Below are 17,584 nucleotides of genomic sequence, written 5' to 3'. Positions count from 1 at the left end.
CCTCACCATAACCAGACCAGACGTGTGTTTTGTAGTCAATCAAGTCAGCCAACACATGCAAAAACCCAAGATATATCACTGGAATATGGTGGAAAGAATCTTGAGGTATCTAAGAGAAGCACCAGGTCAAGGAGTCTGGATGGCATGCAATGGAAGCACTGAGATCACTGAATATTGTGATGTAGATTGGACAGGAGATAGAGTTCATAGGAAATCAACTACTGGGTATTGCACATTTATTGGAGGCAACTTAGTCAGTTGGAAGAGCAAGAAGCAGAATATAGTATCATGCTCAAGTGATGAGGCAGAGAATAGAGCAATGAGGAAGCTCACTAGTGAGCTTATTTGGATCAGGAACCTGCTAAGAGACATGGGTATAGAGATTACAACTCATATTACCATGCACTGCGATAACCAGGTTGCCATTCATATAGCATCCAACAGTGAGTTCCATGAGAGGACTAAACACATAGAAGTTGATTGCCACAAAGTGAGACAAGCAGTGGAGCAACATATCATCCTACCTTGCTACACTAGAAGTGAAGACCAGCTGGCTGACATTTTCACAAAGGCAGCAAGTACCAAGGTTTGTGAGTTCATTCATTCAAAGCTTGGACTCATAGACCTCACATTTCACTGACTTACCTATCATGGAGACTTCTACTCTTTTTCCTTTGTGTGTTTTTTTTCCACTGGGTTTTGCACATTAAGGTTTTAATGAGACAAGTTCTTCATGATTTCAAGCTTGACTGATTTCCAAAGTTAAGCTTGAGGGGGAGTGTTGAGATGAAGAAGAAAATGTTGAGTATTAAAATGATAGGAAGAAGCTTTTAACCAGCAAGGTCTGCTAAGGTGAATGCTAGCAAGCCTTGCCAAAGAGAAACAAACAAGGCTTGCCAATATAACAGTACTCGCGGAGCTACAGTAAAAACAATTATATATTTTATTGTATCTTTTCTAATAAGCCAAGTGTGTTTGGCTTCTTGAGTAAGATTGTTTCTAGTTATTCTCCTCTTCCATATAATATTTTGTAATAACATTTTTCCAGATCTAAGGAAATAATTTTCTCTCTTTCTCTCTCTTACACATTGAAATCTCCATCTCTCTCTTTTGTTCTTCAAGTTCTTCATTCTCTAGAAATTAAACTCTCAAATAATTTTCTTATTCTAACACATATAATATTATGGTGGTAACGAAAAACTAGTATTTTTCATTATTTTTTAGGACATCTCTAACTCCACTCTATTTTCTCCTATAAAATAAAGTTTAGAATAAAAATACTCCAATGGTACTATATTTTCTACTTTAAGTGTAAACCTATTTTTTACTCTATATATAAAATTTTTTTTTTGTTCATCACTTTATTTTTTACTCTAAAATAGAGTACCAATAGAGCAACATCTAACTCTATTATAGAGTTACTCTATTTTAAAGGAAAAGATAAACTAAACCGTTAGTTACATATAAAAGAAACTCGGTAACATGTGCATTTATTAGTTAGTACAGTCCTATCAAATAATAGATATTGATAAAATAAAGTACTGCATAAGTAGGTATCTATGTGGCATATAGTCAAGGTAAAGTTAATATGTGAACCCCGAAGATGAGTAAATAAGAAGGTATGGGCGAGTACATCCCCAAGGACGTGGTGTTTATGGGAGTATTTCATAACTTAGTACTAAAGTGCATATATATATGTGAATATATTTCCCTATTAATTTTAGAACTCAATGCACGTCGGTAGAAATAATAATTTAAGAAGCTCAATGCATGCACCCCCCATCCACGACGTGCATCGCAACATTCCTCTTGTTTCTTGTAAAGATTTCAGTTCACCAAAACATTTGCTTATTTTTATCAACATATAGATCATAGATCGATGTATATAAAATTGTCAGATAGTTTAGGTTTACCTTTCTGTAAACCAAAATGTTTTCCCTAATATAGTCGTCCTTTCGATAAAGTTAATATATAAGAAAAGCGTTAATTACTGTTAACTTTCATTTGGTAGTGGTAATTAAGGACACTAATATATATAAGTTACAGTAAGATTAATAAACTATATTCATGATGCAATTGAAAGGTTTATTGGGTAAAGCGTGAGTGGAAGATTACCGTATTATTATATATAGTGCCGGAAATATGTTGTGCTAAACATTTTTATGAGTCATACTTATTTCTCAAGTTGGTTTAAATTTAAAGACGAGGTGCATTGATCTCCGTAAAACTTTAATCTGGGAGTTAATTAATGAGTCTATGAACATAAAAGTCAAATAGGGACGAGCAAATCTACTTGATCTTAAGGATTCGGTTACGGACTTACAGTTGTGTGTAAAACAATGTATTATTTGATTTCAATGTTTGCTCAAGTAGTTTATTTTCTAGTGAACTTACCAGTATATTTTTAACAAACCTAATAAGTTGGACATAGAATAATAACAACAAAAAACGCCATAAATATGTATTACCCCATAAGCTATGGACATTTGATGGGTCGACAATTCAATGAATGTATTCACAAAAAGGAAGGTGACATTAAATTAGGGATGCGTGGTGTTACTGGTGTAAATTACTAAAATTTGGAAATAGATGATTTTTTTTTTGAAATTAGAGTAACACCACGCAGCCCTAATTTAATGTGTATCCGTATATATATTAATATATATATGTATTCTTTTATGCTCGCTATACATGTCGTCGATTCAAATCGTAGACTATGTTAATTAAAACACTTTAGGCAGTGCAGTTATGTTTTTTTTTTATATCAAGGCAATTCTCAATTGTAAAAATGATTGGAAAGTGATATATGTATCAGCTAGCAAAAAAAATTCACATTTTTTATTTTCTTGTGCAATATCACTTTTTTACTAATTGTTTATTTGTAGTATCAAAAAGTTGTTTCTAAAATCACCTTCAATGTATTTTATTCTCTAAAATATAATAATTTTAAGTTGAATTGAAATCTCAATATATTCGTATAAAAAAATGCTATTTTAATGTATACAGAAAAAATATATAATTTTATTAGAGTGAATTTATTTATAATGTTAATTATGTAAACTTATATAAAATGCATGGAGATGCTCTAGATCAAAATTTTGAAGCAAGAAAATCAAATACTTATGTTATTCTTATCGAACAACCGGAAGATAATTTCTGCCGGACGCCGCGTTATGGGTTAATCATAGTAAATCCAGCAAATCTATTTAATAAACCAAAGAACCTCTATTATACGCTACAGTGTTTATACGATACATATTTTTTTTTTGTCAACGTTTATACGATAAATAAACTTCACGTTATATCGAAATATTAGCTTTTTTCATCTCCTTGTCTTCTTTCGGTGCCACCTCCTTTACCTATATCATGCATTTATCAGCACCACACGGTTTTGAATATCCAAGCTGATATGTTTTCACTTTTCATATACACACACAGACACATGCATGAATGTGATATCCATATCAGCGTATATTTATATAGTATGTATATTTATGTATACTTGTCAAAATTCCGCCGATCCTCTGTAAAAATAAATGTACGTGTAGAGGATTTCGATCTCAATGGTTTAAAAATAGTTAGAATATATTTGTCAAATTTGTTTTCAGTAGAAACTCTACAAATTTAAATTAATAAATACTATAAAATAATAAAATATTTTTAAAAAAAAATCATGTGTAAATATAAGGTTCCATTAAAATCATAAATTAATAGTTTATATTCATATAAATTTTATGTATATACAAAAAAACATTGTATTTTTTCTATATCCACTATGGCATTATCTTTATTTTTTCTTAACAATTCAATATACATTTTGATAGTATTTCATAAAATTATATTTAAACCACATTTAAATTATATAAACAGTTTTGTATACACCAAATAGTATAAGAAAAATAATCTGAAAGTAACATTTCAAAACTTAATTAATATATATACTGCAAAACTAATTTTTTTATATATATTCTAAAATAAAAAAAATCATTTTTTTTTAAATTAATAACTCTATAAATTAATAGAATCTCATAGTCCCAAAATTATTAATTTATAGAGTTTTTACTGTACTGAGTTTGATGATAGATTAAGTAAAATCGATTGCATGATCCAGGAAGCTGGTTATTATTTGCGTGTTAATAAGTTTTAATACTAGTAAATTATGATACTTTATCTTAAGAAAACATAATTAATATTTTCACTCTCATGCAAAAAAAATATTTTTAAATATAAACAAAAAGAGAAATTTGGATGCATATACATGGTAGGATTTAAATGGAGTCTCTAACCATAACAACAACTAAACTATGATATTTATGTATTAATTGCTATATTACCGTTTTTCACTTTCACCTCTCATTTTTAATTCATTTTCTAAGTTAAAAATTATAATTTGAAACTTTTATATACTTATAAAAACATAGATTTTTTTTTGTATATGACATGTTTTGAATTTTATAAAACTGACATATATTTATAAACTGAATATATACAGTTATAATAAGATTTTGTACAATATAGTAGTAATAAAATTTACGTTTCTTCCATCTCTTTCTGTATCTCTTCTCAATCGCCATTTCGCCATCTATCAGTCTCCCTAATCTCCATATTTATCTCCCTCCTTTTTTCCTCTTTATTTCACTCCCTTTCTCCCTATTGTATCTATCTCTCTAATATGTAATGTTCAGATAATATATTGTTGTTTTCTATTATATTTACGAAGCGTAAAATAGAATTATAATGATACTCTCTCTCTCTCTCTCTCTCTCTCTCTCTCTCTCTCTCTCTCTCTCTCTCTCTCTCTCTCTCTCTCTCTCTCTCTCTCTCTCTCTCTCTCTCTCTCTCTCTCTCTCTCTCTCTCTCTCTCTCTCTCTCTCTCTCTCTCTCTCTCTCTCTTTCTCTCTGACATCCACATCCTCTTCTATCTATTCGGCATCCCCATCTTCTATCTATTTGATAGGGGTGGACACTTTACCCGATATCCGAAGTGGCATTCGAACCCGATCCGAAAAATCCGAACCGAATCCGAACTGAAGTAGCAAAATACCCGAACGGGTATTAAATTAGGAAAGAATGGATATCCGAACCCAAACGGATAATACCCGAACCCGAATAGATATCCGAAGATAACCGAACATATGTATAATTAACCTTATATGTCTAATTATGTTTTAAACTGACACATTTTTCAAGGTATAGTTATATTTTTAATTGTCAGGTTCGTATTGAGCAAATTGACCCAAACAAAAATGCAATTAGGATATATGAAATGACAAAAAAGTACAAAAATATTTGTGTTTGAAACCGTGTAAATCCATAGAAAGAGAGAAAGAGATAGAAGGAGGCTGACTTTGGAGAGAGAGAGAGTAAATGCATTTTGCTGTACATGTTGACTCTTTGAAAGCAAAGCCAAAGCCAGGCCCTTCATTATTGCTGCTTTTCATTCCCTTAATTTAATAATTACGTACTAATTAACTCATATTTGCTCTATTTGCCCTCTCTCTCATCTATCTTACTAATTTTTCTATAAATATAACCAACATCTCTCTCCACTTCTTCAGACAAAACCAAACCCATTTGGACTTCCTTTGTATTAATCCTCACAATTTTGAAAAGCTTTTGAGAAAAACTCCTCAAATATTAGTTTTTGTTCTAATATCTCATCAAAATCCTTTTTTAAAAGTCGAATTTCTTGCCTTAAACAATATACTTTCACACTGGAAGGAGAAAAAAAAATGGTAAGACCACCTTGTTGCGAAAAGAATGGAGTGAAGAAAGGGCCATGGACACCAGAGGAAGACATCATCTTGGTTTCTTACATTCAAGAACATGGTCCTGGAAACTGGAGATCTGTCCCAACGAACACAGGTTAGTCTTTGTAATGTCTTGATCAATTATTTGTAGCCTGTTTGATTGTACTATTAATCCTTTCTTTTTCTGAATTTTATTTGAGGGTTTATGTTTTCTACTATTTTTCTGTGCCTTGGTTGGTATGATCATTGAAGATGAGTGAATTAAATAGCCTAAGTTATTTCACCGACCCTTTCGTCCACACAACTTGTATCCCTTTTCCCTTGATTTTATTGGATTAAAATCATTTTATTTTTGGTTTTTTAGGTCTAAGGAGATGTAGCAAGAGCTGCAGATTGAGATGGACTAATTATCTTCGACCCGGTATTAAGCGTGGAAATTTTACTGAGCATGAAGAGAAGATGATTGTTCATCTTCAAGCCCTTTTAGGCAACAGGTAATATGCATGCACATGATATATATTTAACCACAAAGGCTACCCCTTCTAGTTGGGTATATATATAGAAATAGAATAAGATCTAAACATCTTTTTCTTTGTGTATAGATGGGCAGCCATAGCATCATACCTTCCAGAAAGAACTGACAATGATATAAAGAACTATTGGAACACCCACTTGAAGAAGAAGCTCAAGAAGATCAACGAATCTGGTAGAGAAGATAATGATGACTTCTCTTCATCAAACACTATTTCACAGAAGCAACAACAAACCTCAAACAAAGGTCAATGGGAGAGAAGACTCCAGACAGATATCAACATGGCAAAGCAAGCTCTTTGTGAGGCTTTGTCTTTAGACAAAGAACCATCATCAACACTTTCTCCATCATCATTGTCAACACCAGTAATCATACCACAAAACATCCCTAGCTTCTCATCAGCTCTACTTGACCGTTGTTATGATCCATCCTCTTCTTCTTCCTCTACCACAACCACAACCACCACTACAAGCAACAATACTAATCCATACCCATCAGGGGTATATGCGTCAAGTGCTGAGAACATCGCTCGGTTGCTTCAAGATTTCATGAAAGATACACCAAAAACATTAACTTTAACATCCTCATCACCAGTTTCTGAGACCGGACCACTTGCTTCAGCAACTTCCGAAGAAGGTGGAGAAGGGTTTGAACAATCTTTCTTTAGCTTCAATTCCATGGAAGAAACTCAAAATTTGACTCAGGAGACTAGCTTCTTCCATGACCAAGAGAGTAAACGGGCGGTAACAATGGAGCAAGATTCTGGTTTGATATCGCAAGGATCTTTGTCTTTGTTGGAGAAATGGTTATTTGATGAAAACATGGTTGGTATGTCGTTAGGACAAGAAGCGATGATCTAGAACGAAATCAAGTGGAATAATTTGAGGGCATAATTAGTTATGAGTTATAACAAATATTACTATAACCAGTAATATATATCTATCCTCTTTATTGCATCAGGGCTTTAGAGTCTTTAGTAGCTTTTAGCTCTACAACACTCTTTATTCCCTTTTGCTGATATAATCTTTCTTTTTTTTGCTTTTCAATTGTATGTTTCTGAACGTAACTCAAAAGGGTTATGATCTTTAATAATGTAATGTGTTTGTACTTTGTGGCGCTTATATATGATTGTGTATTAATGTTCTTATATATAATATTATTGAATTATAGATATATCCAACACAAGAAATCATCGTTGTATAGATTTCCTTCTCTAATTGCTATCTCAGCAAAGGGAAATCTAGCGTTCAACCCAAATAATACTTTGAAAACATAATTAGCAGCAGTCTTTACACAATTTAACATGTATTTATTTGTGATTGTTCAATCTGATTTTGGGTTTAGCTTCCGTTAGATTAATTTTCTTTTACCTGTTATTTAAAATACATAAAAGTCAAAACCAGTATACTTGGTTTGATTCGGTTTGGTGTCGATATTAATCAAATTTAAAACATAATTAATATTCTCTTTGTTTCTGAATAAGCGTCACTTTGATATTTTTTGCACTAATTAAAAAGTGGCTGAAATATATGTAAATTGTTATCAATTACACATCTCTGATCAATAATATTTGAGATAAATAAAATTATTTATAAAATCAATGCAGTTTGCAATTAATTTTCAGCTGAAAATAAGTATAATTAGTATTGTAATTGTAAAACGATACTTTTTGTGTAACAAGAAAAAAATATTAGAATGCCATTTATTACGAAATAAAGGGAGTATTTTAATTTTTTTTGGTTTAGATCCAATAATGGAGTTTTAAACTGGTTTTGTTTTTTTGAAAAAAACATATACTAGGCTCATTTTTAACTTCAAAATGAGATTATGTTTTGTCAATTCGGTTTCTCTTCCTATAAATAAATTTATGAAAGAAATAAAACAGCATATTTATCAAATATTCCAAACAAATCAATCATAATCCCTGAGACAAAATGTCATTAAATGGTAGTAATTTAAAAGAGTCTACGTACTGGAGTTATTCAAACATTATTAATACATTTAATCATTTTTATTTACGTAATATAATTGTGATAATGTTTTGACGACTTAAGATGTAACAATGTATATTTGCAATTGGCCTAAACATTATCCATCTCACCTAAGAAAACAGCCGAATTCTCAAAAATAAAAATGTTTTTCGGTTTTGACCAAAAAAAATGTTTTTTCAGTTTTTTTTATAAAGTATAAAAATCCTTTCTAAAGGAAAACCCCACAATTTTGAATTTGAAACATTTAGAAAGGCTTCAAGATTATTTGTAGGGACGTTTTGAGTGTTTGTTATGAAGATTTTATTTACATATTTTAAAATATTTGTTCCTTCAAAAAAGAATATGACTAAATTTGGCAAATAAACATAAAAAGTAGCGTTTGGATTCCTTTTCTCCATATAATCCAGCATCCGAGAAATAATGTTGAAATGAAAGTGATAAAGATATAAAATCAAACAACCAACATAAGTTAATAGTTTTATGATATTATAATGTTAACATCCGATTTGAAACCCACCTAATTTAGGCTATGGCTCCGAATGGTAACAGCGGTTTGAGCGGTGCGGGACAAGCGGATTGGATACTGCGGTGCGGTTTAGCTGCGGTTTGTATAAGAGAAACGCATGCTGTGGAACAACTGCGGTTCGTCTAAAAAAACGGTTCAAAACAAAGTATGAATGGTGACATATACCATAAATAGTACAATTGCGGGATACATATGATATATTTATATTTTACAAATTAAAAATCAGCGATACTAGTATAATTATTAAAATATAAATTTTCTTTTAAAAATTATTTTATATATCTCATATACATAATTTAATATGCTATAAATGAGATTTATAGGCAATTATTTTATGTTTAAAAAATAATAATTGTGCTAGTTGTCTTTAAACAAAATTAAATTAAAATATCCAAAAATATTCAATTAATTTATAATAAATTATAAATTTAGATACCAGTGATACTAGTATAAACAACTGTTATTTAATTTATAAAAATCTTTATATATCTGAAAAACTGTACAAATCATATCCACATATTTCTTCATCTAAAATATTGTATTTCAAATTTCAAAATTATAGCTAGTCACTGGCACATTTATCTGAAACAAAATCAAACCAAACCAAAAAACGAAATTTGGTTTGGGTATGGATCCTATCAGTTATACTAGTTGATCATATATTTCTAAAACTGAAAAATCGAAACCAAACTGAGAACTGAATAGGTACTTGAATTCATATAATATAGTTTATATATATAAATATTAACTACATTTAGGTTTAAAATAATAAAATATTATTTAAACTGAACATGCATTTTCGGATCGGTCTCGGTGCAGGTTTTTGAGTTCGGATAAAATATCTAAGTTTAATGTAAATAACAGAGAAATGTACGCATTAGCATTCATATTTTGTAAAGTTGATATTAGTTTTCTTTAGAAATACAATGATACATAACACAGGAGAGTATAAAGAAAATTGGTTTTATGAACATTTTTAATATAAAAACAAAAAACAAAAAACAAAAAATATTTAAACCACCTACAGTATAGCCTAACCACACTTTATACTTACGTATTGAACACACCGTGCGTTCTGCCTTGACAAGACTATAAAGTAATATTTTGTTTTGTTTATTATTTTACTTTGCTCATTATCCAAGAAAACAAAATGCATATGAATGGTAACACAACATTGCGGACCGCTTCGTCCCGCTACGGAACGCGTTCAACATTCATAGGCTATGAATGTTGAACGCGTTCCGTAGCGGGACGAAGCGGTCCGCAATGTTGTGTTACCATTCATATGCATTTTGTTTTCTTGGATAATGAGCAAAGTAAAATAATAAACAAAACAAAATATTACTTTATAGTCTTGTCAAGGCAGAACGCACGGTGTGTTCAATACGTAAGTATAAGGTGTGGTTAGGCTATACTGTAGGTGGTTTAAATATTTTTGTTTTTTGTTTTTTGTTTTTATATTAAAAATGTTCATAAAACCAATTTTCTTTATACTCTCCTGTGTTATGTATCATTGTATTTCTAAAGAAAACTAATATCAACTTTACAAAATATGAATGCTAATGCGTACATTTCTCTGTTATTTACATTAAACTTAGATATTTTATCCGAACTCAAAAACCTGCACCGAGACCGATCCGAAAATGCATGTTCAGTTTAAATAATATTTTATTATTTTAAACCTAAATGTAGTTAATATTTATATATATAAACTATATTATATGAATTCAAGTACCTATTCAGTTCTCAGTTTGGTTTCGATTTTTCAGTTTTAGAAATATATGATCAACTAGTATAACTGATAGGATCCATACCCAAACCAAATTTCGTTTTTTGGTTTGGTTTGATTTTGTTTCAGATAAATGTGCCAGTGACTAGCTATAATTTTGAAATTTGAAATACAATATTTTAGATGAAGAAATATGTGGATATGATTTGTACAGTTTTTCAGATATATAAAGATTTTTATAAATTAAATAACAGTTGTTTATACTAGTATCACTGGTATCTAAATTTATAATTTATTATAAATTAATTGAATATTTTTGGATATTTTAATTTAATTTTGTTTAAAGACAACTAGCACAATTATTATTTTTTAAACATAAAATAATTGCCTATAAATCTCATTTATAGCATATTAAATTATGTATATGAGATATATAAAATAATTTTTAAAAGAAAATTTATATTTTAATAATTATACTAGTATCGCTGATTTTTAATTTGTAAAATATAAATATATCATATGTATCCCGCAATTGTACTATTTATGGTATATGTCACCATTCATACTTTGTTTTGAACCGTTTTTTTAGACGAACCGCAGTTGTTCCACAGCATGCGTTTCTCTTATACAAACCGCAGCTAAACCGCACCGCAGTATCCAATCCGCTTGTCCCGCACCGCTCAAACCGCTGTTACCATTCGGAGCCTTAGAGGGCGTGTTGTTAATAGAATTAGGGGAACAGAAAAATCAAAAGACAATTGGAAGATATGCACGAGCACGAGTAGACATATCTAATACGTATTCAGTATGCGTACAATAAATATGGAGGCAAAATCTAGTGGTGGAAAGAACTTTGAAAAATATACAAAATAAAAGAATAATTATGTAAAAAAAAAGAATATATAGAAAAGAGTATTTAATGCTAACATGTGAAGGGCTTGACTTGTGGCTGTGCAAACAGTGACCCAACTCATGATGTTTCTGACCAAAAAAAAAACTTACTAAAATATAGCCATAAACGTGTAATGATATTATTTTACTAGAAATATTAGGAGGGTTTATGCAAAAAGCTTCAGGAATTGACTGGAAGCTTCATACAACATTGGACGAAACCGATGAACAAGGCTTCACAGGCACTGATCAAACATCCGATGTTCACTAGAAGCAACAATGACTGGTGGTTAAAATGTAATTATGCCGTAACTTACCAATCAGTCGTCACACACGAGATATTCTTATATGCAATTTGTCGTGTAGATAATGGTTGGAGACGAACACAATTTACAAATATAAGAGAGGCTTTTATCCATATATACAAAGGAGACCTAAACATATACTAGCAATGGTCAATGCGATGCAAACAGCACTGTATAAATAGTATATATGTTGAAAAATATTAAGATCGTTGGTAAATTTTTTAAAGTATATGTAAATACATAAGCATATAAACAAGCTTTATTTTCTCGGCTGTAAGAAACATAGACAGAGAAAGTTCCCGCATTTTGTTTTAATCTCAGTTTCGTGTTTAGCTCATAAGAATACCCATAAACAACAAGCAGCTACTACAGAAAGCGAAATAGAGAGAGACCAAGGTCGTGGATGATTTTGGTTTCTTTGACCGGTGCTTAGGGATATAATCATTGTGGTGCAGCCTCAGATTGGTGTTGTGGATTCGATATCAGCTCAGGAGCTACAGCAAAGTGCAAGCCTCTCCTGCGTTGGACTCCGCCAGCCCCGCTGTGCAGCATAAACGCAACTTCTGCAGCGGCCAGGGCGGCTGCTTCCTGGTATTCACAAACACATAACATGAGTATATATACATACGGTTAGATTCATGTCTGTTTGTGTTTCTGAAAAGATATAGATACCTGTCTTTGTCTTCGGCGCTGTAATATACTGATGGCCCAAGCCATGATGTAACATGGGAGGAGAAAAGCGGCAGCACGAAGCATGAAAAGCTGACAAGGAAGACAAAACAATTAGGTGTATGTTATCACAAGAAACCAAAATGAGAGATTATGTAAAGGACTGTGAGTAAGAAGAGATGTTGCTTACAAAGAAGAAAGCTGATGGGTCATCTTCTTCGTCGTCTGAGTTGTTGTTTGAAAGGTTCATGGCGTGTCGTAGCAATAAAAGCGCCATTAACTGTCATTTTAAACTGTTAAATAACGTTTCCATTTTCAAGAAAAATATCATAATATATATAATATATAAAGCTATAACTCTGGACTTACGATGAGAGCAGCGGAGCGAAGAAAGGCAGCTCCGCTAGAGTTAGAATCAGCATACTCGTCGTAGTCCGGATCAAAGAAACGGCGTTCTGCAGCCGCCATTGCAAAAATGCGAGGGTCGTTGAAGTCTAAAGGAACACCATTGGCCCAGTCTTCACTGCATTTACACACACACAAATAGCAATGTAACATGAGTAACGTGTCTTGAATAGAACTAATGTTTTTGATATATAGAAAATGATATAAAGAGACATAGACTCAGAAAACGTTACCCGATATCGATAACGGTATCATCAGCGGGAGGAGGTGGTGGAGCAGTGTAGCCAGGTTGATAAGACTGTTTCCATCAAAGGGGGGAGAGAAGAAACTAAGTAAGCAAATAGTAAACTTGCAATGAAAAGGATTAAACATGTCATTGATTTTGATGTATTACCTTGTGGCATATTTCACAGGTAGTGTCGCCTTTCTCATTACACCAACGCTGAACACACTTCCGATGAGCATACTGCAACACACACACACATAAACGATATTAAACCAAAACAAAATCATTTTTTTTTTGAGCTGGAATATATTAAAAAGAGATCATCAATAGACTTCAACAAAGATAATTCACCTTCAAGCTGCCACTACAAGAGCATGGAGACTCGAGGTTCTTAACAGAATCCTCATCTTGGCATATACGACATTCAACTGATTGGATGAGCGGTTCCTCTTCTTCATCAGCGACATCGTCACGTTCTTCTACTTGCACAGTTTTATCATCAATAGCTTTAGTAGTCGTAGAAGAAGAACGGCTTGTGGTGCCAGAGCTTTCTCCAGAAGATGCAATGGATCCTCTGTCCGAATTAAGGTGATCAGATGTTACGAGACGGTCGGTACATGAACTCAGATGATCAGACATCTCTCTCCCTCTTACCCCTCAATGCCACAAAAAACAACGTTGACCTGCGAGAGAAAAACCCCCAAAAAAAATCGTCATTTCTCCGGAGCCAAGAATCATATAAGTTATAAATCAAAACGATAAGGGTCTTAATTAGATGAGTCTCGATTGCAATCACAATTCGGAAATGAAACCCTAGAAATCAAAATTCCCAATTCGCAGAAACGAACAACCGTAACCCTAAATCCGAAGAAAAAGACCAACGATTATTGTTATTATTATTATTATTACCTGATTGAGATAATTTCGAATCGTAGAACCAAGGGAAATGAAGAAGAAGAAGCTCTCTCTTTCGATTTCTTGAAGGCGCAGCTCTCTCAAACGAAACTCGGATAAAATGTGTTTTCTTTGTTTTGATGATGTTCTTTGTCTGAAGGATTCAGATATAATAAGTAAATAAATATCTAGAAGCGCGTGTATACACAGATGTATGTATACGTATACAATACTCAAACAAGACTATGGTAAGTTGACGGTTTGACAAGTTGACGTCCGTTAAAAAGGACATGTTGAGAAGACTTGAGAATCTTCCAAACCAAACGGTAACGGAGCTCTTTTATTTTGTACCAATCCTTCTTTTTTGCAAGTTTGGATACTATAAATTGGATAAAATTCATTATTTTTAGGAATTCAAGATTGACGTGTTGATACGGCATTGCAAAATTAAGACGTTACATTAATTTCTAGAGATGTAGGGGGTGATTGGTTGGGCTGTAGAAAGTGACTTTAGCTTTAATTTTCATCTACAACCTTAAATACTACCAATCATGCTTTATCTTGGTTTTTAAAGCTACAACCAAAAAATTAAAACTACAGCAAAAACACACAAAAAATGGCTGTAAACATCTTATTTTCTAAAGCCCCATTTTTTTAGCTGTAGGAAATTTTAAAGCTACATCATTTAAAGCTAAATCAAAAATCCTACAGACAAAATATTAAAGTAAATTTTCTACAATTACAACCCAACCAATCACCCCCGTAGTTTGACTTTGACATGTTCCTCTTTGGCAAAACTGAGATTGAACAAGAATAACATAAGGACGTCCAAAGTCTTGGAGAGGTGTCCGACGGGCTGAACACTCTTTTAAACGTTCTATTTAAAACAGGTTTAAAGATTCCCAAATTATTCTTTTAATTTTTTAAAATAGGTAATACTCATTGGAATCTAACTAATACTAAAAGGGATATATGAGCATCAGCCAGCCTATCCACGTATGCAAATTAAATCAGCCAATAAGGTATCTGAAATTTGCCACGTCAAAAGCCCGCGAAGTTATTTGGGCTTAAAGTTTAGCCGGCCCGGTTCTGATTGGTTATCTTGGGCTTACGATTCTGGTTATCATGGGCTTGCGATTCCATCTTCTGCGGTTTCTCTTCCTCGTCTTCCATCAGTTTCACGATCTCACCTCTAAACAATCAATACATCCTCCACTTCCTCATCCCTTTACTCTCATTTATGGATTCGTTTTGGTTTTCCCCTACAGATTTTGTTTATAAAGCTCTTAATCGGAGTCTTATTTCGATTAAGTTTTCTAGAAAATTTCCACTAATACAACGCAATGAGTTCCAACGGGAAATCCGCATTATCTGGTGATTCCTCCTCGGAGAAACCAAAAGGCGTTCAGGCTGAGTCCTATTCCGGACCGATCAACCCCATCGACACACCCTGTGTCTCTTCCAGCCACTCAATCGGCGAGCCCCACTCGAAGCAAGCCAAAGTAGTAGCGTCGGTCTCCTCCAGTCTGACCAAACTCAGCGTACCTGATTCGAAGAAACCCAGTGGTAATAACCATTATTGTTTCTTTATGAAATTATTATTATAGAGTCCCTTTGACTTTCATTATAAAAAAAAAACAAATCTGAAGCTTTGAGGTTTATGACACTAAATTACTTGAAGTGTGCTGTGTATTGTGAGAAACGTTATTGAGATGTGGATTATGTTTTTGGTACTTTAATCTGATCTTAAATGAAAGACTCCAAGAACAGTTGTGTGGGGGGGGGGGGGGGGGGGGGGGGGGGGGGGAAAGGAAGACTTTAGTGAAACTTGTAGGTGGGGACACATGTATGAGAGCAGCAATGATCTAGCTAACTAACTTTCTTCAGCTCTCATTGATGATTAGAACATATATCGAGTCACTGTTCACTTGGTTGTTTTATTGTCTATAGTCACTAAGACAGCTCTTCATTTGTTGACTTTTTTTTATTAACAAATGTCTATTTGCTTGTTGCCGTGAGATGTTTGATAAATGGGAAGCTTAAAAATGGTGGGGTGAGAATTTTGAGAAGGTCATGGAGTTATACAATGTGCAGCAACTTAATCAGCAGAGTGTCCCGGTTCCAACCGCTCCTCCTAGATCCAAAGATGAGGTATACACTCTTTGTACTTTGATTCTGATGGAACACATGAATGGGTCTTAACTAGAACCTTTTTTTTTTACTAGAGCTGCAGCAAGAACAGTCCTGCAACTCCACCTCTAAACAAAGAATGTCCTGGAGGAAAAGGCTTACTCGCGGCTAACCAAGCAAGAACACAAACACAAAGTCGATTCCACCGTGATTCGTCTGGTCTTGCAACGACGCCAAAGCTTTCTAGCATAAGTGGGACCCGAACCGAGACATCATCGGTTGATATGTCTGCAAGAAGTAGTGGCTCATCAAGGGAAGAAGAAGAAGAAGATGGAGATTATTCAATGGAGGTCTCGGTACGTAATGCAAGTGACATGGAAACAGAATGGCTGGAACAAGACGAAGATGGTGTTTATATCACAATCAGAGCTTTACCAGATGGGAGTCGTGAGCTTAGACGTGTTCGCTTCAGGTAAAAAACCAAAAACTCATTACCCTTTCTGTTGCTAAGAAAAGCACTTGACAGCATATGGTTCCTGTTGTTGTTGTTGTAGCCGAGATAGGTTTGGAGAAACAAATGCAAGTTTGTGGTGGGAAGAGAACAGAGCTCGGATTCAACAGCAGTACTTATGATGATGCTCTCTGACTTTTGGTCCATACCTTACATATGAATTGGACAATTCACTATGATTTTATTTAAACTAGAGCTGATGCATATTCTATTACATTTTTTAATGACTATACAAAAACCTAATGAAGAATTTCACAATAACCGAACAAATATGGGAAACCGTATTCTTCGATTTAGGTCATATGAAGAAATTCTTCACGTATGAAGAAACCTTAACAAATTCTTCAAAAGGTAAAGAAATTTTGATTCTTTTTTTTTTTTTTTTTTTGTAACTGAGTAAAACCTTTCATTTATTCGTCTCTGATTGTTTTATCCTTTTAGGTAACCTAATTGGCTTGACTAAAGAGCAGATAGATGATCCAAGTCTATATCACATCACTGTTCAGAAGAAGAGTGAGACTTCAGAGGGAAATCAGAAGAAGAAGAAAAGCAAGATCAGGGAGGGAAATCAGAAGAAGAAGAGTGAGACTACATAGGGAAATCAGAAGAAGAAGAAGAAGAGCAAGACCAGGGAAGGAAATTAGAAGAAGAAGAGCAAGACCAGGGACATAAATCAGAAGATGAAGGGAGTAGAAATCTCTTTCTGAGGAGAAGACATGCTCTTCATGATATTAATAACTTGTGTGCAATGCAACCCTTCTTTTCTTTTGTCTGGATATTAAATGTGTTATGCTGTTTTTGTGTGGATGTTTAGCAGCAACTCAAGACAGATCAAAATCTACATTCCAGCAATTTGTTCACAGCTATTCCTATAGTGGATCAAAATCCAATCTTATATACGCATCGAATATTCTTGAGGTTTTTCAATAGTGTTGAAGTCCATCAGGTCTACCAACTGTACCTCTGTAATTCCTCTTTTCTACAATACTTCTCTCCTGAATAATAAAACCCATCATCAGTGTCCA

At 33.1% G+C, this 17,584-nt stretch overlaps 3 protein-coding genes across 3 annotated transcripts; 2 read left to right on the top strand and 1 right to left on the bottom strand.

Moving 5' to 3' along the window:
• The first annotated feature begins 5,521 nt into the window (after positions 1–5,521).
• On the top strand, positions 5,522–7,403 carry LOC106347787 (transcription factor MYB96-like). The gene is made up of 3 exons (XM_013787388.3): positions 5,522–5,865; positions 6,115–6,244; positions 6,353–7,403. The coding sequence occupies exons 1-3, from the start codon at positions 5,733–5,735 to the stop codon at positions 7,140–7,142; spliced, it is 1,053 nt and encodes a 350-aa protein (XP_013642842.2). The 5' UTR covers positions 5,522–5,732; the 3' UTR covers positions 7,143–7,403.
• A 4,475-nt stretch (positions 7,404–11,878) lies between these two features.
• LOC106424816 lies at positions 11,879–14,180 on the bottom strand. The gene is made up of 8 exons (XM_013865563.3): positions 13,934–14,180; positions 13,376–13,707; positions 13,193–13,264; positions 13,032–13,096; positions 12,763–12,916; positions 12,584–12,673; positions 12,397–12,486; positions 11,879–12,312 (listed from the first exon to the last, which is right to left on the bottom strand). The coding sequence occupies exons 2-8, from the start codon at positions 13,661–13,663 to the stop codon at positions 12,166–12,168; spliced, it is 906 nt and encodes a 301-aa protein (XP_013721017.2). The 5' UTR covers positions 13,664–13,707; positions 13,934–14,180; the 3' UTR covers positions 11,879–12,165.
• A 1,554-nt stretch (positions 14,181–15,734) lies between these two features.
• Positions 15,735–16,882, top strand: LOC125575712 (protein Brevis radix-like 2). The gene is made up of 3 exons (XM_048781886.1): positions 15,735–16,069; positions 16,144–16,520; positions 16,603–16,882. The coding sequence occupies exons 1-3, from the start codon at positions 15,992–15,994 to the stop codon at positions 16,679–16,681; spliced, it is 534 nt and encodes a 177-aa protein (XP_048637843.1). The 5' UTR covers positions 15,735–15,991; the 3' UTR covers positions 16,682–16,882.
• Positions 16,883–17,584: the final 702 nt, after the last annotated feature.

Source organism: Brassica napus, chromosome A6 (genome assembly GCF_020379485.1).
Source record: "Brassica napus cultivar Da-Ae chromosome A6, Da-Ae, whole genome shotgun sequence".
Classification (NCBI taxonomy): domain Eukaryota; kingdom Viridiplantae; phylum Streptophyta; class Magnoliopsida; order Brassicales; family Brassicaceae; genus Brassica; species Brassica napus.
This window is presented reverse-complemented; position numbering and strand designations above follow the sequence as displayed.